Here is a 23,878-nt window from a genome sequence, read left to right as displayed (position 1 = left end):
GTAGGATCACGCGCTTACCACTACGCCAAAACCAATTGGTGTTAGTGAGGGCGCAACGTTATTTCTTATAGCGTAGCAGACAGCGCCCCGTTTCGAATGCTACCTGCAGGCAGGATGCTGGCCCACCTGGACCCAACAATCCCCCCCCAGCACCTGCCAGCCATCAACAACAAAATCCCAAAGATCAGGATCAAAGCCAAGAAAGAAGCTTTTGATTCTGTCTTTCCAGAAATCAAATCTCTGACCATCAAAGATAGGTGGTCTTGCACTGTATTGATATTTGCTTGTAGTAGTGGTGGAATCCATGAGTTTTGTAAGATCAAGATTTGGTCATGTGGTACAACTCTATGTTTTGATGATAACAAGTATTTATTTGTGGATGAACAACTATGATACTCTAATGTTTGTCTTGAGTGTTTTGACAAACAGGTTCTGATTCTGACACCAGAAGATATATTCGTCAGAAGTTCTGAAGATCAGAGGATCTGAAGACCAGAGGCTCTGAAGGTCCAGAGGATCTGAAGATCAGAGGATCTGAAGACCAGAGGCTCTGAAGGTCCAGAAGATCTGAAGATCAGAGGATCTGAGGATCAGAGGATCAGAAGATCAGAGGATCAGAAGATCTGAGGATCAGAAGATCTGAAGACCAGAAGCTCTGAGGGACCAGAGGCTCTGAAGGTCCAGAGGCTCTGAAGGTCCAGAAGATCTGAAGCTACGAAGGTCAGAGGATCCAAGCTTCCCTCTGACTCTGATCACCAAGCTTCACAAGTTCCAACACGAAGCATAACTCTGATCAGATGTCATTGGTTAAAGGCAAATGTCTCTATCAAGAAGTACAAGAGCAGTGTACTATTCTGACAAGCCTACCTACCAAGGTTCAGCCACAGCAGGTTCTGGAAGTTCCAGAAATGCCCTCCAACGGTCATATTCTCTCAACAGAAATATCCTTTGCACCTTGGACTATAAAAAGGCTGAAGAAAAGAAGAAAGCTAGGAGGAGAGAAACCAAGAGCTGCAATACAAGAAAAGAGTCAAGCCTCTACTTTCTTCATCTGTTCTTATTTAGTTTACACTCAGCTTATTTAGAAGCAAACCTTTGTAAACACCAACCTCAAACAGTTGTTTGATTTTCCTTAAGGGACCAGGTAGGTCAGTATCCTTAAGAAGACTAAGAGAGTGAATCTTAGTGGTGATTCCTTTAGGAGATCAAGGTTGATCGGATCCTAGAGAAGACTAAGAGAGTGAATCTTAGTGATAGCTAAGTCAGTGTATTGTTAGTCACTTGTAGGTTTCAAGTGCAGTTGTAACAATTATCTGATTAGTGGATTGCCTTCATTCTAAGAAGGAAGAAATCACCTTAACGGGTGGACTGGATTAGCTTGAGGGATTTATCAAGTGAACCAGGATAAAATACTTGTGTGCTTCTCTCTTCTCTCTATCTTTATCCGCTGCACCATCTATCTTAGAGAAACCGAAAAGATTTACTTTAAATCTAAAGGGGAAAGTTTTTATATTGAAAACGCTATTCAACCCCCCCTTCTAGTCGTTTTTCACACCTTCAATTGGTATCAGAGCGCAAGTTCTGATTACCACACTTAACAGTGTTCAGTAGATCCGGGCCAGTGTGAAAAACTCATGGATTCCACCACTACTACAAGCAAATATCAATACAGTGCAAGACCACCTATCTTTGATGGTCAGAGATTTGATTTCTGGAAAGACAGAATCAAAAGCTTCTTTCTTGGCTTTGATCCTGATCTTTGGGATTTTGTTGTTGATGGCTACACCCCTCCTGCTGATGTACATGGTGTAAAGATCCCAAGGGAGAAGATGAGTGAAGATCAAAAGAAGGAGTTCAGAGATCATCACCGATCAAGAGCTATTCTGCAAAGTGTCATTTCATATGAAGAATATGAGAAAATTACTGATCGTGATTCCGCCAAGGGCATATTTGAATCCTTGAAGATGTCTCATGAAGGAAACAAGAAAGTGAAAGAATCAAAGGCACTGTCTTTGATCCAGAAATATGAATCCTTCCAAATGGAACCTGACGAATCCATTGAGGATATGTTTTCCAGATTCCAGTTGATTATTGCTGGAATAAGACCCCTCAGCAATAGCTACACCACTGCGGATCATGTCATGAGGACCCTTAGAGGTCTTCCTGAAAGCTGGATGCCTTTGATAACTTCCTTGGAGCTAACTAGAGATGTTGAGCAGATGAGTTTGGAAGAACTCATAAGCATACTGAAGTGTCATGAACTAAAGCGTGCTGAACATCAGGATCAGAAGAAGAAGTCTATAGCCTTGAAATCCAAATCTGAAAAGGCTAAGGCTCTCCAAGCAGAAGCAGAAGAATCTGAAGAAGCCTCTGAAGATTCTGATGAAGATGAGCTGACTCTGATATCCAGAAAGCTCAACTGCATCTGGAAGCACAGGCAGAGCAAATTCAAAGGCTCATCAAAGGACAAAAAGTCAAAGAAGCATTTCAAGACCAAGAAGAGTCTGATGGTGACTTTTGATGAATCAGAGTCAGAGGATGTTGACTCTGATGGTGAAGTTCAAGGACTCATGGCTATTGTCAAAGACAAAGGAGCAGAGTCAAAGGATGCTGTTGACTCTGACTCAGCATCAGAAGGAGATCCTACCTCAGACGATGAAAATGAGGTATTCGCTTCTTTCTCTACCTCTGAACTGAAACATGCATTGTCTGATATTATGGAAAAGTATAACTCCTTATTGTCTAAGCATAAAAAGTTGAAAAAGGACTTATCTGCTGCTACTAAGACTCCTTCTGAACATGAGAAAATTATTTCTGATCTGAAAAATGATAATCATGCTTTGATCAATTCTAACTCTGTGCTTAAGAACCAGATTGCTAAGTTAGAAGAAATTGTTGCATGTGATGCCTCTGATTGTAGAAATGAATCTAAGTATGAAAAGTCTTTTCAAAGATTCCTAGCTAAAAGCGTGGATAGAAGCCTAATGGCTTCAATGATCTATGGCGTAAGCAGAAATGGAATGCATGGCATTGGCTATTCTAAACCAATTAGAAATGAGCCCTCTGTGTCTAAAGCTAAATCTTTATATGAATGCTTTGTTCCCTCTGGTACCATATTGCCTGATCCTGTACCTGCTAAAGTTGCTAAAAACCCTCTGAAAAAGTGATCTTTCTCTATGACTAAATATCATGCAAAAATTCCTTTATATTATCCTGTTGAAAGACCCAAAGTTGTCAGAACTTCTGGGCTAACTAACAAGAAAGGACCCAGAAAGTGGGTACCTAGGGATAAGATTATATATGTTGCAGATATCTTCAATAAGTCCATCGAAACTCCAACCATGGAACCTGGACAGTGGATGCAGGCAACACATGACGGGAGAAAGGCATATGTCCCAAGATCCAAAACTTGAACCTGAAGGTGAAGTTGATCTTGGAGGCATCAGTAGAGTAAGATTTGGTCAAGTCAAAGCTAGCTGAAAAAGCTTGCAGAGATGAGCATGACCGTTTCAGAAAGAAACAAAGACTCAGAACTTGTCGAACCCAGAAGCAACAACATCAGAAGATGCTACTACAACTTCTGACTTGCGTCATCAGAAGAAGAGTAGGTTCCTAGCTTCTCATTCTGAAGTATCTAAAGATGAAATTCTGTCCAGAATGGAGATGTCACCAGAACCACACTTCTGCTCTCATCAGAAGATACACTAATCAGAAGCCAAGTATCCCTTGGTATTCCTTCTGAGGGGGAGTATTTCGTCTTATGCTCTTACTATTTTTTTCCACCTTCATCCTTTTTGCTTATGACAAAAAGGGGGAGAACTTATAGTATTTTGACAACTCCTATATTATTTAGCTCAGAATCTAGATATTACTAACGTTGATATTAAGTATTAGATTCGGGGGGAGCTTAGCTCAGAATCAAGTACGAGTCTTGGATTCAGAAGGAGCAAGAAAAACTATACACATCAGGATAAGTTTTAACTCTGATACCTTATACTCTGAGTGTATTCAGTTTATTTGTTTAGAGTTGTTCATCAAAATACATGGTTTTGTCATCATCAAAAAGGGGGAGATTGTAAGATCAAGATTTGGTCATGTGGTACAACTCTATGTTTTGATGATAACAAGTATTTATTTGTGGATGAACAACTATGATACTCTAATGTTTGTCTTGAGTGTTTTGACAAACAGGTTCTGATTCTGACACCAGAAGATATATTCGTCAGAAGTTCTGAAGATCAGAGGATCTGAAGGTCCAGAAGATCTGAAGATCAGAGGATCTGAAGACCAGAGGCTCTGAAGGTCCAGAAGATCTGAAGATCAGAGGATCTGAGGATCAGAGGATCAGAAGATCAGAGGATCAGAAGATCTGAGGATCAGAAGATCTGAAGACCAGAAGCTCTGAGGGACCAGAGGCTCTGAAGGTCCAGAGGCTCTGAAGGTCCAGAAGATCTGAAGCTACGAAGGTCAGAGGATCCAAGCTTCCCTCTGACTCTGATCACCAAGCTTCACAAGTTCCAACACGAAGCATAACTCTGATCAGATGTCATTGGTTAAAGGCAAATGTCTCTATCAAGAAGTACAAGAGCAGTGTACTATTCTGACAAGCCTACCTACCAAGGTTCAGCCACAGCAGGTTCTGGAAGTTCCAGAAATGCCCTCCAACGGTCATATTCTCTCAACAGAAATATCCTTTGCACCTTGGACTATAAAAAGGCTGAAGAAAAGAAGAAAGCTAGGAGGAGAGAAGCCAAGAGCTGCAATACAAGAAAAGAGTCAAGCCTCTACTTTCTTCATCTGTTCTTATTTAGTTTACACTCAGCTTATTTAGAAGCAAACCTTTGTAAACACCAACCTCAAACAGTTGTTTGATTTTCCTTAAGGGACCAGGTAGGTCAGTATCCTTAAGAAGACTAAGAGAGTGAATCTTAGTGGTGATTCCTTTAGGAGATCAAGGTTGATCGGATCCTAGAGAAGACTAAGAGAGTGAATCTTAGTGATAGCTAAGTTAGTGTATTGTTAGTCACTTGTAGGTTTCAAGTGCAGTTGTAACAATTATCTGATTAGTGGATTGCCTTCATTCTAAGAAAGAAGAAATCACCTTAACGGGTGGACTGGATTAGCTTGAGGGATTTATCAAGTGAACCAGGATAAAATACTTGTGTGCTTCTCTCTTCTCTCTATCTTTATCCGCTGCACCATCTATCTTAGAGAAACCGAAAAGATTTACTTTAAATCTTAAGGGGAAAGTTTTTATATTGAAAACGCTATTCAACCCCCCCTTCTAGTCGTTTTTCACACCTTCAAGTTTTTCACACTGGCCCGGATCTACTGAACACTGTTAAGTGTGGTAATCAGAACTTGCGCTCTGATACCAATTGAAGGTGTGAAAAACGACTAGAAGGGGGGGTTGAATAGCGTTTTCAATATAAAAACTTTCCCCTTAAGATAGATGGGCCAGCATCCTGCATCCTGCCTGCAGAAGATAGGTGGTCTTAAAACGACTAGAAGGGGGGGTTGAATAGCGTTTTCAATATAAAAACTTTCCCCTTAAGATTTAAAGTAAATCTTTTCGGTTTCTCTACGATAGATGGTGCAGCGGATAAAGATAGAGAGAAGAGAGAAGCACACAAGTATTTTATCCTGGTTCACTTGATAAATCCCTCAAGCTAATCCAGTCCACCCGTTAAGGTGATTTCTTCCTTCTTAGAATGAAGGCAATCCACTAATCAGATAATTGTTACAACTGCACTTGAAACCTACAAGTGACTAACAATACACTGACTTAGCTCACACTAAGATTCACTCTCTTAGTCTTCTCTAGGATCCGATCAACCTTGATCTCCTAAAGGAATCACCACTAAGATTCACTCTCTTAGTCTTCTTAAGGATACTGACCTACCCGGTCCCTTAAGGAAAATCAAACAACTGTTTGAGGTTGGTGTTTACAAAGGTTTGATTCTAAATAAGCTGAGTGTAAACTAAATAAGAACAGATGAAGAAAGTAGAAGCTTGAATCTTTTCTTGTATTGCAGCTCTTGATCTCTCTCTATTTGCTTTCTTCTTTTCTTCAGCCTTTTATAGTCCAAGGTGCAAAGGATATTTCTGTTGAGAGAATATGACCGTTGGAGGGCATTTCTGGAACTTCCAGAACCTGCTGTGGCTGAACCTTGGTAGGTAGGCTTTTCAGAATAGTACACTGCTCTTGTACTTCTTGATAGAGACATTTGCCTTTAACCAATGACTTCTGATCAGAGGAATGCTTCGTGTTGGAACTTGTGAAGCTTGGTGATCAGAGTCAGAGGGAAGCTTGGATCCTCTGACCTTCGTAACTTCTGCTTCTGGACCTTCAGAGCTTCTGGACCTTCAGAGCCTGTGGTCCCTCAGAGCTTCTGGTCTTCAGATCTTCTGATCCTCAGATCTTCTGATCCTCTGATCCTCAGATCCTCTGATCTTCAGATCCTCTGATCTTCAGATCCTCTGATCCTCTGATCTTCTGATCTTCAGATCCTCTGATCTTCAGATCCTCTGATCCTCTGATCTTCTGACGAATATATCTTCTGGTGTCAGAATCAGAACCTGTTTGTCAAAACACTCAAGACAAACATTAGAGTATCATAGTTGTTCATCCATAAATAAATACTTGTTATCATCAAAACATAGAGTTGTACCACATGACCAAATCTTGATCTTACAATCTCCCCCTTTTTGATGATGACAAAACCATGTATTTTGATGAACAACTCTAAACAATTAAACTGAATACACTCAGAGTATAAGGTATCAGAGTTAAAACTTATCCTGATGTGTATAGTTTTTCTTGCTCCTTCTGAATCCAAGACTCGTGCTTGATTCTGAGCTAAGCTCCCCCTGAATCTAATACTTAATATCAACGTTAGTAATATCTAGATTCTGAGCTAAATAATATAGGAGTTGTCAAGATACTATAAGTTCTCCCCCTTTTTGTCATAAGCAAAAAGAATGAAGGTGGAAAAAAATAGTAAGAGCATAAGACGAAATACTCCCCCTCAGAAGGAATACCAAGGGATACTTGACTGCTGATTAGTGTATCTTCTGATGAGAGCAGAAGTGTGGTTCTGGTGACATCTCCATTCTGGACAGAATTTCATCTTTAGATACTTCAGAATGAGAAGCTAGGAACCTACTCTTCTTCTGATGATGCAAGTCAGAAGTTGTAGTAGCATCTTCTGATGTTGTTGCTTCTGGTTCGACAAGTTCTGAGTCTTTGTTTCTTTCTGAAACGGTCATGCTCATCTCTGCAAGCTTTTTCAGCTAGCTTTGACTTGACCAAATCTTACTCTACTGATGCGTCCAAGATTAACTTCACCTTCAGGTTCAAGTTTTGGATCTTGGGACATATGCCTTTCTCCCGTCATGTGTTGCCTGCATCCACTGTCCTGGTTCCATGGTTGGAGTTTCGATGGACCTATTGAAGATATCTGCAACATATATAATCTTATCCCCAGGTACCCACTTTCTGGGTCCTTTCTTGTTAGTTAGCCCAGAAGTTCTGACAACTTTGGGTCTTTCAACAGGATAATATAAAGGAATTTTTGCATGATATTTAGTCATAGAGAAAGATCCCTTTTTAAGAGGGTTTTTAGCAACTTTAGCAGGTACAGGATCAGGCAATATGGTACCAGAGGGAACAAAGCATTCATATAAAGATTTAGCTTTAGACACAGAGGGCTCATTTCTAATTGGTTTAGAATAGCCAATGCCATGCATTCCATTTCTGCTTACGCCATAGATCATTGAAGCCATTAAGCTTCTATCCACGCTTTTAGCTAGGAATCTTTGAAAAGACTTTTCATACTTAGATTCATTTCTACAATCAGAGGCATCACATGCAACAATTTCTTCTAACTTAGCAATCTGGTTCTTAAGCACAGAGTTAGAATTGATCAAAGCATGATTATCATTTTTCAGATCAGAAATAATTTTCTCATGTTCAGAAGGAGTCTTGGAAACAGCAGATAAGTTCTTTTTCAACTTTTTATGCTTAGACAATAAAGAGTTATACTTATCCATGATATCAGACAAAGTATGTTTCAGTTCAGAGGTAGAGAAAGAAGAGAATACCTCATTTTCATCGTCTGAGTTAGGATCTCCTTCTGATTCTGAGTCAGAGTCAACAGCTTCCTTTGACTCTGCTCCTTTGTCTTTGACAATGGCCATGAGTCCTTGGACTTCACCATCAGAGTCAACATCCTCTGACTCTGATTCATCAAAAGTCACCATCAGACTCTTCTTGGTCTTGAAGTGCTTCTTTGGCCTTTTGTCCTTTGATGAACCTTTGTATTTGCTCTGCCTGTGCTTCCAGATGCAGTTGAGCTTTCTGGATATCAGAGTCAGCTCATCTTCATCAGAATCTTCAGAGGCTTCTTCAGATTCTTCTCCTTCTGCTTGGAGAGCCTTAGCCTTTTCAGATTTGGATTTCATGGCTATAGACTTCTTCTTCTGATCCTGATGTTCAGCACGCTTTAGTTCATGACACTTCAGTATGCTTATGAGTTCTTCCAAACTCATCTGCTCAACATCTCTAGTTAGCTCCAAGGAAGTTATCAAAGGCATCCAGCTTTCAGGAAGACCTCTAAGGATCTTCATGACATGATCCACAGTGGTGTAGCTATTGCTGAGGGGTCTTATTCCAGCAATAATCAACTGGAATCTGGAAAACATATCCTCAATGGATTCGTCAGGTTCCATTTGGAAGGATTCATATTTCTGGATCAAAGACAGTGCCTTTGATTCTTTCACTTTCTTGTTTCCTTCATGTGTCATCTTTAAGGAATCAAGGATACACTTAGCGGAATCACGATCAGTGATTTTCTCATATTCTTCATATGAAATGACACTTTGCAGAATAGCTCTTGATCGGTGATGATCTCTGAATTCCTTCTTTTGATCTTCACTCATCTTCTTCCTTGGGATCTTTACACCATGTACATCAACAGGAGGGGTGTAGCCATCAACAACAAAATCCCAAAGATCAGGATCAAAGCCAAGAAAGAAGCTTTTGATTCTGTCTTTCCAGAAATCAAATCTCTGACCATCAAAGATAGGTGGTCTTGCACTGTATTGATATTTGCTTGTAGTAGTGGTGGAATCCATGAGTTTTTCACACTGGCCCGGATCTACTGAACACTGTTAAGTGTGGTAATCAGAACTTGCGCTCTGATACCAATTGAAGGTGTGAAAAACGACTAGAAGGGGGGGTTGAATAGCGTTTTCAATATAAAAACTTTCCCCTTAAGATTTAAAGTAAATCTTTTCGGTTTCTCTACGATAGATGGTGTACAGGGCCTGGTTGATTTTGTCTTTGGTGCTGGGTTTCAGCTTCGACTCAGTGAATTGGAACCGATACCCATAAGCAGTGTCTGCACCTAGCAGATTCACGAATGACTTCTCAGTGATGATGATCTTTCTTCCAAGAATGTGAGAAACCACCTGAGTATCATCGCAGTCGGCGTGCTTCCAGAATTCCTTTACCAGCTTCTCATACACCGGTCCTCGAAGTCGGTTGAAGTAGTTTCCCCAACCTTGAGCTTGGACTTCAGGACGAAGATCAAACCCATTTGCAGCCAGGTTGTCGAGGTCGAATCTCCATTCTTCCAGGACTTGAAGTTCCTCAGGAGCAAATACGCAGTGAACGGCACAGCCCCGTTCTGCAATTGGAACAATCTGCTCTTGAGCTTGAACTTGTTCTTGTGCCGGGTTCTCAGAGCCCCTTTGACCCGTTGCCAAACCAACTACCATGTGAGGGAACTGAGGTGCATCTGCAGTAGATCTTCTGGTTTGTCTCACCATTTTGAAGAGGTTGAAGGTTTGAGGTAGAAGATGAAGTTTGAAGGATGAAGAGAGATCGAGAGAGAAATCAAGAAAGAGGCGGTTTTGAAAAGCAGAGAGTGCGAGAGTGAAAACCGGAAGTGAACGAGAACGTGTGTGTATAGTGGGTTTTATCAAATAACCGTTGTTGATTCAAAAAGCACTTTAAGATCAACGGTTGAAAATTAAAGATAGATAGTAACAGTAAAATACACAATCACACACAGGAGATAAGCATATCTACACACAATCATAACAGACTGTCACACGGGCACAAGGAATTATGCATCAGAAATTCTGACACACGTGTTGTTGTCTCAGCTTCAGAGTCAGTACCAGTGGGCACACACACTCTGATTGAGTTACCTTCTGGACTAGACATCTTCTGATCAAGAAGTATCATAGTCAGAGGTTCTGATCCATCTTTACTCTGGACAAAAGTCCATGTTTAGATTTTCAGAATAAAATTAAATCTATCCTCTGCTAAGGGCTTTGTAAAGATATCTGCCCATTGATGGTCAGTATCAACAAACTTTAGAAGAAGTACGCCCTTCTGTACATAATCTCTAATAAAGTGATACTTTACCTCAATGTGCTTTGCCCTTGAATGCAAGATAGGATTCTTACTCAATGAGATTGCAGCAGTGTTATCACAATAGATTGGGATATTGCTCTCAAGGATCTGATAATCCTCCAGCTGATGTTTCATCCAGAGCATCTGAGTGCTGCATATTGCTGCTGAGATATATTCTGCCTCTGCAGTTGATAGTGCAATGGTTGATTGCCTCTTGGAGATTTTAAGAGTTCCACCTTCATGACCATAGATGTGTCACTGGGCAAATACAAGGAATACATTTCACTTCTTCTGAAGTGATTCTAAGTTGGCTCTGATACCACTTGTAGGATCACGCGCTTACCACTACGCCAAAACCAATTGGTGTTAGTGAGGGCGCAACGTTATTTCTTATAGCGTAGCAGACAGCGCCCCGTTTCGAATGCTACCTGCAGGCAGGATGCTGGCCCACCTGGACCCAACATTGTTGATGTTAAAAGAAACTAAACTAGCTTCCTTTGATCAGCGCTAGTGTAATGCTTTGTGGGGGACTCTAATTCTGATTGGAGGTTTTGTCCGGCAAATAATAGGGCTGGTGGATTGTTATGTGTGTGGAGTAAAGATGCTTTTGAGATCTTGGACAACTTCCAGAGACAAAACTTTCTTGCTTTAAAAGGTTGCTGGAAGAGCCTGGGACAAAACTGTATAATTATTAATGTATATGCACCGTGTGAGGTAGGGGAGAAAAGACTTTTGTGAAGAAATCCAGACTTGGAAGCAAAACAATCCGGAAACAATGTGGTGTATTGGCGGGGATTTTAATGTTGTTCGCAATTTAGAAGAAAGGAGAGGAGTCTCGATGGGAAGCTCACAAGGTAGACATGAGATGAATGACTTCAATGCTTTCATTGACCAGTTAGGTCTGTTTGATTTACCTATTGTGGGCCGCCGTTTTACCTGGTTTAGGCCAAATGGCTCAGGGATGAGTAGATTGGATAGGTTCTAGCTGTCTCATGACTGGTTAAATACCTGGCCCGATTGCACTCAACTGGTCTTGGCAAGGGTATTTTCAGACCACTGCCCTCTCCTTCTGTAATGTTCCTTCCAGGATTGGGGTCCAAAGCCTTTTAGAACACTGAATTGTTGGCTTGAAGACTCTCGTTTCCCAGTTTTTGTTGAGAAGAAATGGTGTGACATCCATGTACAAGGATGGGGGGCTTTTGTCTTAAAACAGAAGCTTAAGTTGCTGAAATCAGATCTGAAAGTGTGGAACAAAGAGATATTTGAGGACATGAATGTGAAAAGTGAGGAGATCATAAAGGAGATGAAACGCCTTGATCTTAGAAATGAAGAGCATGGCCTAGAGGAGGAGGAAATGTTGGCAAATAAGAAGCCGCTGGCTGATCCTTGGCGGGAATCTCGCTCGAAGGAATTGATTCTTGGCCAAAAATCCCGTAGCAAATGGGTGAAAGCGGGAGACCAAAATAAAAAGTTCTTTCATTCTTGTATTAATTGGAGGAGGCACACAAATACCTTGCCTAAACTAGTGGTGGAGGGGAGGTGGGAGGATAATCCGCTAGAAGTGAAGAAGGAGGTAAAAAAGCTTTCTTTGAGGATCGTTTCAAGGAGGTGGGGCAAAACAGACCCACTCTTGATGGTGTCCAATTCAGGGCAATTTCTGAAAGTGACAATGTTTTGTTGTGTGCGGAGTTTGATGCTCAAGAGGTTAAGCAAGCAGTATGGGATTGTGCAGGTGATAAAAGCCCAGGTCCATATGGGCACAATTTCAACTTCATTAAGCGCTTTTGGCACTTGTTGGAGGGTGATGTCAAGCGGGTTCTTGATGATTTCTTTGCTCATGGAGTTTGGCCTAGAGGAAGAAATTCCTCCTTCATTGCTTTGATTCCAAAATTAGTCTCGCCTCAAGGTTTGAATGATTTTCGACTAATCTCCTTGATTGGTTGTATCTATAAAATTGTGTCCAAGATTCTGGCGAACCGACTTAAGGTAGTTCTCCCCAAGGTGATAGGAGATGAGAAATCAGCTTTCATTCAGGGCCGAAGCATGCTTGATAGTATTGTAGTTGCAAATGAGGTGATCCATGATGATAAGAGCAAAAGGAAGCAATCAATGTTCTTCAAAGTGGACTTCGAAAACGCCTATGATTCAGTGAATTGGGACTTCTTACTCTACATGCTGAGACGCCTAAATTTTAATGAGCGGTGGATTCGGTGGATAGCTTCTTGTCTTTATTCAGCCCGGGTCTCAGTATTAGTAAACGGGAGCCCTAAAGATGAGTTTGGCTTGGAGAAGGGTCTTAGGCAAGGGGATCCCATTGCCCCTCTCCTTTTCCTAGTGGCGGTGGAAGGCCTAAATGGGCTGGTAAAACAGGCTCTACGACTAGGGAAGTACAAGGGATACAACTTAGGGAACTTTGATGAAGTGACTGTATCGATGCTACAATTCGCGGATGATACCTTGTTCTTTGGGGAGGCGTCTTTTCAAAATATCCGAACTATTAAGTGCATTCTGAGATGCTTTGAGCTTGTCTCTGGCCTAAAGATCAATTTTCACAAGAGTAACTTAGGAGGGGTGGCGGTTGAGGGAGAGCTGGCCCAAAGACTAGCTGGTGTCTTAAATTGCAAGCTAATGAGTATTCCATTCACATACCTTGGTTTACCTGTTGGTGGAAACCCAAGGAGATTGGCTTTCTGGATCCAGTGATATCTAGGCTCCAAAGCAGGCTATCCCGGTGGCGTAAAAAAAAAACTATATCCTTCGATGGTCGGCTTACATTGATAGCTAGTGTCCTATCCTCGATCCCATTATTCTTTATGTCCTTCTTCCGAATGCCACAAGGAGTGGTCAAGAGGTGCAAGAGGATTTTGAGAACCTTCCTTTGGGGAGGTGTGGAGGGCCATAGGAAACTTGCTTGGATAAAGTGGGATGTGGTTTGCAAGCCGAAGAAGTTGGGTGGTTTAGGCATAAAAAATTGGAACTTATTCAATAAGGCCTTATTGGGAAAATGGAGGTGGAGGCTTCTTCGTGAGCAAAATAGCCTACGGGTTGCGGTCTTGAGAGCCAAATATAAAATCCCAAGTTATGGTGAGCCAGTGGAAAGGGGTGGAAAGATGTCCGCATGGTGGAATGATATTCTCAGAACCTGTTTTGAGAACTCGTCTCTATGCTGGTTTGATAGTGCAATTAAGAGGAAGTTAGGTGCTTGAAATGAGGTCAAATTCTGGCACGAGCCTTGGCTGGACCAGACAACTTTGAAAGATAAATTCTTTCGGCTTTTTTTACTAAATGCTACGATTCAGGAGATGGGAAATTGGAGAGAAGGTGTTTGGCATTAGTCTTTGCAGTGGAGGAGACCGTTACTTGATCGAGAGCTAGAGGTGCTGGAATCTTGTTTTGCTACTATGAATTCTGTATTACTTAGGGAAGGGAGATTGGATACTTGGAGCTGGGAGCCCGAAGCTGAAGGTTTGTTTACGGTAAGGTCAGCTTACCAATTCCTCCAAGGAGCAGTAGATGAGGAACAAATCCCGGTTTTTAATGAATTATGACACTGTTTAGTTCCTTCCAATGTCAAGGCTTTCATCTGGAGAGTCCTTTGGGGTAGATTGCAAACTAAGGAAAATCTGAAGAGAAGAGGGATTATTACAGGTGATCAATTGGTAACTTGTGTGTTCTGCAATACAGATGAAGAAAGCATGAAACACCTTTTGTTCTCCTGCCCCTTTGCTGCACAGGTATGGAACACCTATAATAGGTGGATTGGATTAGGCGCTGCACTTCCACACGATTGTTGGAGCCACTTCCCGCAGCATGGCTTGCTATTCCCAAACAAAAAGCAGAGATTGGGAGCGCAAACAATTTGGTTGGCCATTACTTGGTCCTTGTGGCTTCATAGGAACCGTGTGGTGTTTAGAGAATGGATCAAAGATGCAGGAAAGGTTTTTGATTTCACTCAAATGCGTGCTTGTAATTGGCTGAGGGTGGTGTCCAAAAACTTCTGCAGTTCCTTGTATGAGTGGACGGTAAACCCTATGTATTGCCTTAAAAATTTGTGATGATGCTTGCTTGGAAGTCCCTACCTTGCTGCGTTTTTTTGCCGTGTTATGCTACTGGACCTGGTAATACATCCATTGGGACTTTTCCTTTATACAATTATTTGAGTTGGGCCCGTGTGTTGACAGTGGAAGGCTGGAAGCTATCTTAGCTTAGTTTAGTTTTTGTTTTGTTTCTCTTTTGAGGAAGTTGTGCTATGTTTTTGTTTGTCTTGTCTCTGTCTTTGCAGCAGCTGTGATCTCTTGGCACAGCTGCTTGCTTCTCCTCTTTGTTTCCTAATGTATAGCGTTGGGGTACCCCTAGTACCCCCCATATATATTACAATTTGCTTACCAAAAAAAAAACTATTAAGTATTGGAAGAGTCACCACTAATATTTTTTAGGACACTAGAAAGAAATAAACGGGCCTATGAAACTAAAGCCTAGGTCTAGGAGTCTATTACGCGCGAGGAAAGTGTTAGCACCCCACAGTGTCCGCCGTAAGGCGATACCTACCTTCTCCAGCACCGTCATTCTTCTCGACGGCAGTGACGCGGGCTCCTCTCAAGTGCTCTACGTCTCGTCGGCGGTGGTGATGCTTGCAGGATTCTCCCTCATGTCTCGATTCCACCCCATGTCCCATTCCTTTAATAGGGTCCCAAATCCCTCCAGATGAAGATACAGATGACGAGGCGAAGCTGGCGGTCGAGAACGACGGTGCAGATCAGGTTGATAGAAAATTAAAGGATATTTCGTTAACCCATCCTTCACCCTCTTCATGACGGTATTTCCGACTGTGCTGACTATTTCTAGATCAAGGGGCTCTTCAGCCAAATTGGAAGCTTGTTGAATGTCTTCGTTTAGAGACAGAGAAAGAGAGGAGTTTTAAGAGAGCTTTTTGATTTGGGTTTGTGAGATACTCTTGTCTGGAGTTGGCCTCGATTGTGATCAATATGCTCAACGGGGCTCGTTACTAACGATTGCCCTTGCGAGATTTCCTCGATCAGGAAGTTCATGTCAGGTTGTTGAGAGTTGAGACGAACAACTCGGTGACTTCGTCAGTTCTGTCCGAGTAGTTTTGCTTCGGAGAAAAGAGGTCGCTGAGGTTTCGGTCAGATGCTGCTGATGTTGAAGAGTCGTTGGTCCTAGGACTCTCCTTCCCTGTGTTGCCCACCGACTCTCCTCTTCCTTGAGATCATCGCCTATGGTGGTATGGGTGGCACGACTTCTCCGGTCGGAGCTGAGGGCGCACTGAGGCTCTGTCCCAGAAGCGGGGTTGGACACTTCTAATGGTGACGACGTTGGTTGGTTGAGGGCGCCAGGTTCTTCCAATACGCTGGGCTGTAGCGGTGTTGGTGAGGGCTTGTTGGTTGCTGAGGAGGCTACGGTGATAGAGCGGCGAAGAAGAGACTAACCTAGGAAAATTAAATCTTTGCGTTAGGTAAACAAAAGGCTCTTGGGGTTGTGATTAACGAGGTTGCGGAGATTCCGAGGGTGGAGGTTTCACTTGAAAATGGTTCTTCTCTAATCCTTCATGAAGCCCGAGGTTCCAATCGTGCGTGGACGCAAGCTCGTAGGAATTTTCTCATTCTCAAACAACTAAGAGTCGTTTCCGTTCGGTGTGAGGAGGAAGCCATTCAAAGCCTGGCCGATCATCTTATTGTTAAGTGCTAACCATCAGAGATTTTACGGGGTTCCTTAGCAAGCTCTTCTGGTTCTGGCTGGCTTTTGTGCGGGGTTTTGGTCCTTTTTTTTCTGGGGTTCTACGGGTTTATTCTCTGTTGTTGTCCATTGGGTGTTCTCTATGTTGGGTTTTGGCCGGTTTTAGTCTTTGGGGTGTCTGGGCGCTTTATGTCACTTTGCGGTTTCTAGCGGTCATTTTGTTGCTGCCAGTGCTGGCTGGATTGTTTACTCTGCTTGAGAGTTTAACCCTTTTGATAATATAATTTTAACTTTCTAAAAAAAATTAATCATGGTATGATAATTTCCTCTCTAATGCACGAAATTAAGGGACTTTTTCAGAAACTATATATAGAAGAACTTGGGTATTAAAAAGCATTAAATCCATCCGGTACAACCTATCGATCAACCAAATAATATTGAACCACGTGCCTAACTATCTCGTATACTAATTAATCCTGCTAGATTATAACATTTATCAACCATTTACCGTTCATTCAATTACATCTAGACGATTGAATGGTAGATATTAGAATAACGATTGAATGAACGGTAATACCATTTAGCTAGTATCTACTACCATTTTTTCCACATGTAACAAAAAAAAAAAAGCAAGCTAATAGCTACCCTTCAACCTTGTGATCATTACTACTCCCTCCATTCTTTACTTTATGATTGTTGCACAAGTATTAAGAAATATCAATTACTTTTATTGTTTTATTAAAGTTACTATCTAACTTCGTACTATACTCTTTATCTCTCTTATTAATTTTAATTTTTCAATTTTCCTACCACTAATAAATGAAGGGTATAATTGGTAAAGTATATAATTAAGAGTTTAATGGATATGCACTGACAGTGTAAAATAGTTTTACACAGTCATCCAATCAAAGCATGCCACATAGGAGAGATAATTACATTGGACTTTAATTTTAATTAAAAGAATAAAATATTTTCTGATTTGGCGGAATTCAATTGGATGTCTGTGTAAAACTATTTTACACTGTCAGTGCATATCCATTAAACTCTATAATTAATGCTCTCTTAAACTTTGTAAAGTGACAGATAATTAGGAATAAAATTCAGCTAGAAATAGACAATAGTGTCAATTATATAGGAACAGAGGGGAGTAATTTGGATGTCTCTCTACAAACCTTATCATTAGGGGTGGAAATAGGCCGAGCCGAGCCAAGCTTTGCGTGGCCTAGACCTAGCCTGCATTCTCTTATGGTGGCCCAAGCCTGGCCTGTGACCTATCAATAGGCCAAATTTTATGGCTTGGCCTGGCCTTTTCTAAGGCCTGGCCTGGCCTACAAGCCTTCTTAAAAGCCTAACTTAACAGACAATTTTATTAAAAGAAGGTCATTAGGCTGGCGGGCTAATAAGCATTTTATATGTCATTGCACTTTCTTTTCAAATAAAAACACTTGTATCATTGCATTTCAAAAACTAAACCTATATCATTGCAAGAGAGGTGGACTTGGCAGCGGCAGATCAACAATGGCGACTGGCTGCAGCCTGCGTCCTGTGCGGCTGTGGATGTGCTATGCTGAATATGTCTGGAACGTTTCTAGTCTAGGTTAGGGCATGGACTTAGGGTTTTCTTTTATACTAAAGTATACATCAGTTTAAAAAAAATTATATATAATTATATTATATTTATATTATTAATAATATAATATATAAGTAGGCCGGCCTATCTGGCAAAATAGGCTTTTTAAATTGTTTGGGACTGGCCTATTTAGTTAAACAAGCCTTTTAAAAAGCCTAAGCCTGACCTTTTTAGTAAACGAGCCAAGCCGGGCCGAGCCTCAAACGAGCCGAGCCATAGGCCCCTGACGAGCCGCCTGGCCTATTTTCACCCCTACTTATCATCAATCTATTCCGCAACTATATAAATTCATAATTTATGAAAACTGACTGCATAATTATGCTTCATAAGTTTTAAAGTAACGTACAGTAATAAAAACATATGATTTATTATAGGGCTTAAATAAATTTTTCTTCCCTGCAAAATATATCGTTTTTGTTTTTCATTCTTGAATTTTTTTTAACATACTCCTAAAATTATATAGTTTTTGTATTAAATGATTATTGTGTTTATTCATTTATACTCTTGCGTTAAATGTGTTTATTCTATTTAGATTGGATTTATACTCCTAAAAATGTGACAGTAAAGACTAAAAATAAAACATATAATTTTAAGAGTATGTTAAAAAAACAATTCAGGAGTATGTTAAACACAATAATGTTAAAACACACAAGAATGAGAAATTTTAACACACAAGAATGTTAAAAGAACTGAATATTAAAAGAAGGTGGTATTTTCATAATTGAAAGAGAAAACTATAGTGTATGCCGCCCGTATTCAAGATCAGATCAGATCAACTTAGAAATAATGTGATAGCAGACTTAAAGGTACTATATATGTGTGTTTCAAGCAGCCACGTTGTCCTTTATTATTTTTCTATCCCACTACCTTCACCTAAAGTAGCTAGGAACGGAACTCGATCGGCAGCTTGTTTTCCATGGTTAAAGCGGTAGGTTTATACCTCAGTTCTTCTTATTTTTTCCCATCAATCTATCTTTCTATCTATCTGTTTCTTGTTCTTCTCTCCCTCTTCTTTCTATCCTTTTTCTTCTCTCTGCTTGGTCTTTTTGTTTCTTTCTATCCCATTTCTTTCCCTGCTATTCTTGTCCCAATGACAAGCATGAGCCAGAACTATTTATGTTATCAAATTCTTACACTACTAATTAATGACAAGCACAACAGATATATAGCACACAAATACAAAATCAAAGGCTTACTCATCAGTCATAAAATAAAGTATCAAAGACAAGATTCATATTTCAACAAATGGAATTATTAATAACGTCGCTAACCTGTAAATTGTGGAGCCACTGTGCCAAGTGTCTACTTGAATAAGATGAGAGAACAAAAAATAATTGGCTTATATTGTTCAAGAATTGGTTCAACATTGCTTCTTATCAAGGAGGACAAGAAATGGAGCAGAAGGTTTTGTTGAGATGCCATACAAGGCTGGTCCTACAATATCAGACTTCCCAATCATTTCCTTATTCGCTAAATCATTTTCTTTCACCACAGTCACTTGCTCCTTCCCTGTGATAACGCAGCAGCAACGGAGTCATGCACTTGATCTTGGACATTGTAATTAAACAAATCCATGTTCAGCATGAAGTAAGCAAAAATTAGGAGCAGAAAACCAAAAAAGAAAAAGGAAAAATGAGAGAGCAAAATTAACAAGTTCTTATAATATATATTACGTGAGCAATAGGTGAGTTATCATTAATTTCAAAGTAAAATCTAGAAGGAGGCTCATAATTCTCAGGGAATGCATTAGCAAAGATCTAGAAAAATACAAGAGACACCAATCATGAAAAACCAAGACAGGTTAGGCAACTATTAGAAGTGAACGAAAAAAAAAATAACTTGATTGATACCTAGGCAGATGAGCCAAAGGCTCTTTCTACTCTGCCAGATAACCTCGAGACTCTTCTCCTTTTTACGTTTAGCCCTGTCTTGGTAATCTATCAGCCCAGAGAAAAGTGAGTCAAATCCAACCTCAATCCGCATTAGAACTAGTTGATAGTCCATGCATAAAATCATACTTAGAAAGTTTATTCAAGTCACAAACTCTTCTCATGTTGTCAAGCACCTGCAGACCCAAAACAATAAGCAATCTTGTAGAAATACAAGTTTCAGGGTCCAACAAATTATGATCTAATTATAACAATCACAAGATAATACTAATAATGATGTGAGTAAAGCTTCATTTCCGTCGCCAACATTGTAAAATGCCACAATAATAGTGTATACGTAGATAAGTTCTAGATTTCCTTACTATAAGGACTAATATGATGATAGGTGAAAACATTTCATTTGGTTTCAAAGCATTTGATTAATTTAAAAACAATTGTCCAGATCACATAAGCAAGAAGGAGTAATACGAAACACAATATGCAATTGAACTGCAATTAAAGTAAAATCAAATACACAAATTCAAAATTAGACAATCAATTATGTGATCCAAATATGCAAGTCCAACCAACCAAGAACATATAAAAAAAAATGAACATAATCACCATAAGAATCATATTCACACACATCATGACATCATCACACCTTGAGATAGAGGAAAAGCATTTGAGCAAACACCTGGTGCACCAAAACAGAAATGGAGGAAATAGAATAGCAATCAATGATACTATAATTATCATATTAAGAGAACAAAGAGCAAAGTAGAGAGAAGACAGGGAAATTGACCGAGAGAGATGCGATCGTTCCTTCCAATTTGAACCCCAACTGTGCAATCAATGATACTCGCCATGTGCCGCCTCCAAAAAAAAACAACGAAGGCTGCACTTCAAGAGAACTGCTTTTAGTTAATTATAATAATAATAATAATTAATAATAATAATAATAATAATATCGAAATTAAATATTTTTTATCATAAATGTAAGTTTTAATTATTTAATGAGAATCACACTATTTTACTTCTTAGGTTTTTTTAAAGACAAAAAGTAATTGTTAGAAATGTTAGTAAATCTCCGGGTTCGAACCCGGTACTCTTCACACTTCATCCCGCCTCAATCATCATTTGTCAAGACCCTTTAGTATTAGGGTTCAAACTTCAAACTTGTTTGGCAGAAAGTCAGGAACGTAACAACGACTAGAAGGAGATTCACCTCTGTGTTTGCTCCTCGCTGCCATCGCCGCTGCTCGCCACCCCTACCCACCGCCCAATAGCTTGATCCAAGTGGTTCAATCATGTAAGTCTTTTTCACCTAGTTCAATCATGTAATGTCTGATCATGTAATCACAAGTCCTGTGTATATAAGACTGTTTTAGAGGTTTTTCTACTCTTTTCGTTAGGTTATTTTTCTTTCCTCTGATTGTATTGCTGATGTCATTTTTCACCTTCAAAGGTTAGATAACCTTGTGTTGGTTTGTTGTACAGGGATGTTGCCGTTTCCTTCTATCAATAAATTTGATTTTGCAAAAACAAATCATGTAAAGTCTTTTTGAATTTTCTTTTGCAAAATTGATATACTATGTGTGACTTGTTTCTCCCTAATAAATGCTTTGTCTTGTAATGTCTGGTCTGATTATTGGGGTTCATTTTTAATTTTGAAACTGTTGTATTGTCATGCTCACATTTGTTTTCTTCTGATTGATGCGTACAATGTCTTAGTCTATGAAATATTCATCTGAAATTTTAAAAGGGGCATATGCTTATTTCTTTTCTACAGTCCTTAAATCATCATACATAAAAAATTCAATGTTTGAGATGTAATGAACTTCATGAATTTTATAATTTCATTATTCTTTATTGTTTTCTGAAAACCAGCTTGTTTTGCACTTTATTTTCGTACACTTTATCTCTTAAAGCACAAAGTGGCCAGAGGGTGGGGATTCTTTCAAGTGGGGAAAAACTTGAGGAAATAATGTGGGTAGATCTCAACCCTTCATTTCTATTAAAACAGATCAAAGGTTGAAACTAAGAGAAAATTAAATAGTGTCTTTTATATGTGATGCACCCAATCATTTCTTTATGAGTTTTTGTACCCAACATTTTTATACCCTGTCCTCATAATTGTTAAGACATTAATTATCAACTGATATGATATCATTTTTTCGTAATTGTTAAGTTTTAATATTGAGATGATAAGAAAAAAAAATAGTGTGAAGTAGAGTTATCTACTTTTTTTTAAGACATGATAAGAAGTGGAATTGAGATAAGGATATGTTAGAAAACATTTATTGATTCCAGGAATATTGAAAATGGTAGTCAGAAACTCAAAATAAATACATGAATTTTGAAATGGCCAATAAATATTTGTTGGTTCCAGAAAAAAAAATATCCAAAAAAGAAAAGAGTAAAATTTAGAAAACCTTAACACTATTTACATACTACACGAATATGAAATGGAGTTTGGCTGTGTTAATATTATAGTGTGAGGACTAGGTATAAAAAGTAAAAACTCACAAAGAAATGATTGGGTACATCACACATAAAAGACACTATTTAATCTTCTCTTATTTTCAACCTTTGATCTGTTTTAATAGAAATGAAGGGTTGAGATCTACTCACATTATTTCCTCAAGTTTTTCCCCACTTGAGAGAATCCCAACCCGTAGCGAGATTGCAACTATAATAATTATTATAACAAGGCCACATTTTGTTTAATGGTCAAATTAGTCCTTGTGTTTGCCATTTCATTTTATTTTCGTCCCTAGTCGGGAAAAAGTTGCCGATATACCCCTCTGTTTACACCAAGTTTGATTTTGGTCCTTGCTAGAGGGTGAAACTCCGGCGAGCTTGCAAAGTGGCGAGCTGGAGTTGACGTGGCACGTCCACATCCTTTTTAAATAAAATTAGGGTCTTCAACCAAACATCCGCCTCCAGATCAGGGTCGTTAACCAACGCCCCCACATTGAGCACGACATTCCCTCGAGAGCAATATCAAGTTACATTGCTAGAGATCCCATTGAGCAGAGAAATTTCACAGAATTAAACTTAGCAAAGATTGTAATAGCAAGAGAGGCACAACCCTCGCAACGTATGCTTCACTTATACGTGCAACTCATGTCAACACCAAAAGGAGACAACAAAGCATGCAGCGGGTCAACGATGACCACAAAAGAAAAACAACGACGACGCACAAAATCCTAGGCCACCATGCCGTTTTCCCAAACCTAGGAGAGCTCATCCTTTCCCCCTCCCAAATTATTTTAAACTTGAATGATTATGCATTTATTAATAAATTTAGTCTATATTATTCTTTTATTGTACAGTATATATCTTAACTAAATTTAGCAATACCCTATAATTTGGAAAAATTTAACATGCACAAGTAAAACCTTGTGTAAGGTTACACCAGGCCATTTTAACCCACTATAACAGGTTTTAAAAAAAAATCAAAATAGATATTTTCTTAATTAAACATTTATCTTTAATTAATTAAAAAAAGCATTTATCCTTAATCTGAATCTCTTCCTCTTCTCTCTCCCCCTTCATCTCCTCTCTCTCCACCTAAGTATTCAAATCCAGAACAAATTTAATTTATTGTGAATCCACAAGAACAAAGATGACATCCAATGAAAAATCAAAAAGATTAAAACTTGATACATATGACACTGGCCCAGCCACCGTCCACCTTCACCTCCATCACCACCACCTCTCTTCACGCCACCACAACACTTCATCTTATCTCTTCAATCTAAATCAGTGCTTTTGCATTCAAATCCACCCACTGCCATCATCAAAGTTTTGATCTTTTTGCATTCAAGATCCACGCTCACAAACCCCAGATCCAAACCCAAACCCATAAATCATACAGAATCGAAGGGAAGAATCAGACTATTTTGTGGATCTCAGAACCCCCAGCCATCATCACCCTCAACCCAGCACCTCCTTTGCGATCTGGGCAAAAGCTTCGAACTTGGTCATCGATGTTACGCTGTGAAGGTTCGAGGGGGAGATTGGAGCGGCCATGGGAGCAGTGGTTCTTGGTTGGTTTCCTGGGTTCGTTTCTAGATCTGGGTTGGGTCGCAGGTGGTGAAAGGCTTGATCTTTCGAGACTAGGTGTTAGGATTATGCTACTTGCTAATGTGTTTTTTGAAGTCCTGTTTTGTTAGTTTTCTCATATATATATATATATGAAGTTTTTATTGGGGCTGTTAGTTTTCGTTTCTGAACTTCTATAAGGTTTATATATGC

The 23,878-nt window shown here is 39.7% G+C and overlaps 2 protein-coding genes across 2 annotated transcripts in view; one reads left to right on the top strand and one right to left on the bottom strand.

Annotated features, from left to right (window-relative positions):
• LOC130736606 (flavonol synthase/flavanone 3-hydroxylase-like) overlaps nucleotides 1-20,525 on the bottom strand; it is a 34,850-nt gene extending 14,325 nt beyond the window's left edge. The window contains exons 1-3 of the mRNA XM_057588420.1: nucleotides 20,421-20,525; nucleotides 19,598-19,812; nucleotides 19,019-19,256 (exon numbers count right to left, since the gene is read on the bottom strand). The gene's annotated coding sequence lies outside the window, so the exon portion shown is untranslated. The remainder of the gene's footprint in view (nucleotides 1-19,018; nucleotides 19,257-19,597; nucleotides 19,813-20,420) is intronic.
• LOC130741304 (uncharacterized) lies at nucleotides 13,252-14,714 on the top strand. Its single transcript, XM_057594159.1, has 5 exons — nucleotides 13,252-13,621; nucleotides 13,723-13,744; nucleotides 13,845-13,899; nucleotides 13,999-14,445; nucleotides 14,706-14,714. The coding sequence occupies exons 1-5, from the start codon at nucleotides 13,252-13,254 to the stop codon at nucleotides 14,712-14,714; spliced, it is 903 nt and encodes a 300-aa protein (XP_057450142.1).
• Nucleotides 20,526-23,878: the final 3,353 nt, after the last annotated feature.

Source organism: Lotus japonicus, chromosome 1 (assembly GCF_012489685.1).
Source record: "Lotus japonicus ecotype B-129 chromosome 1, LjGifu_v1.2".
NCBI lineage: Eukaryota > Viridiplantae > Streptophyta > Magnoliopsida > Fabales > Fabaceae > Lotus > Lotus japonicus.
The sequence above is the reverse complement of the archived record's forward strand: the minus strand, read 5'-3'. Positions and strand labels throughout refer to the sequence as shown.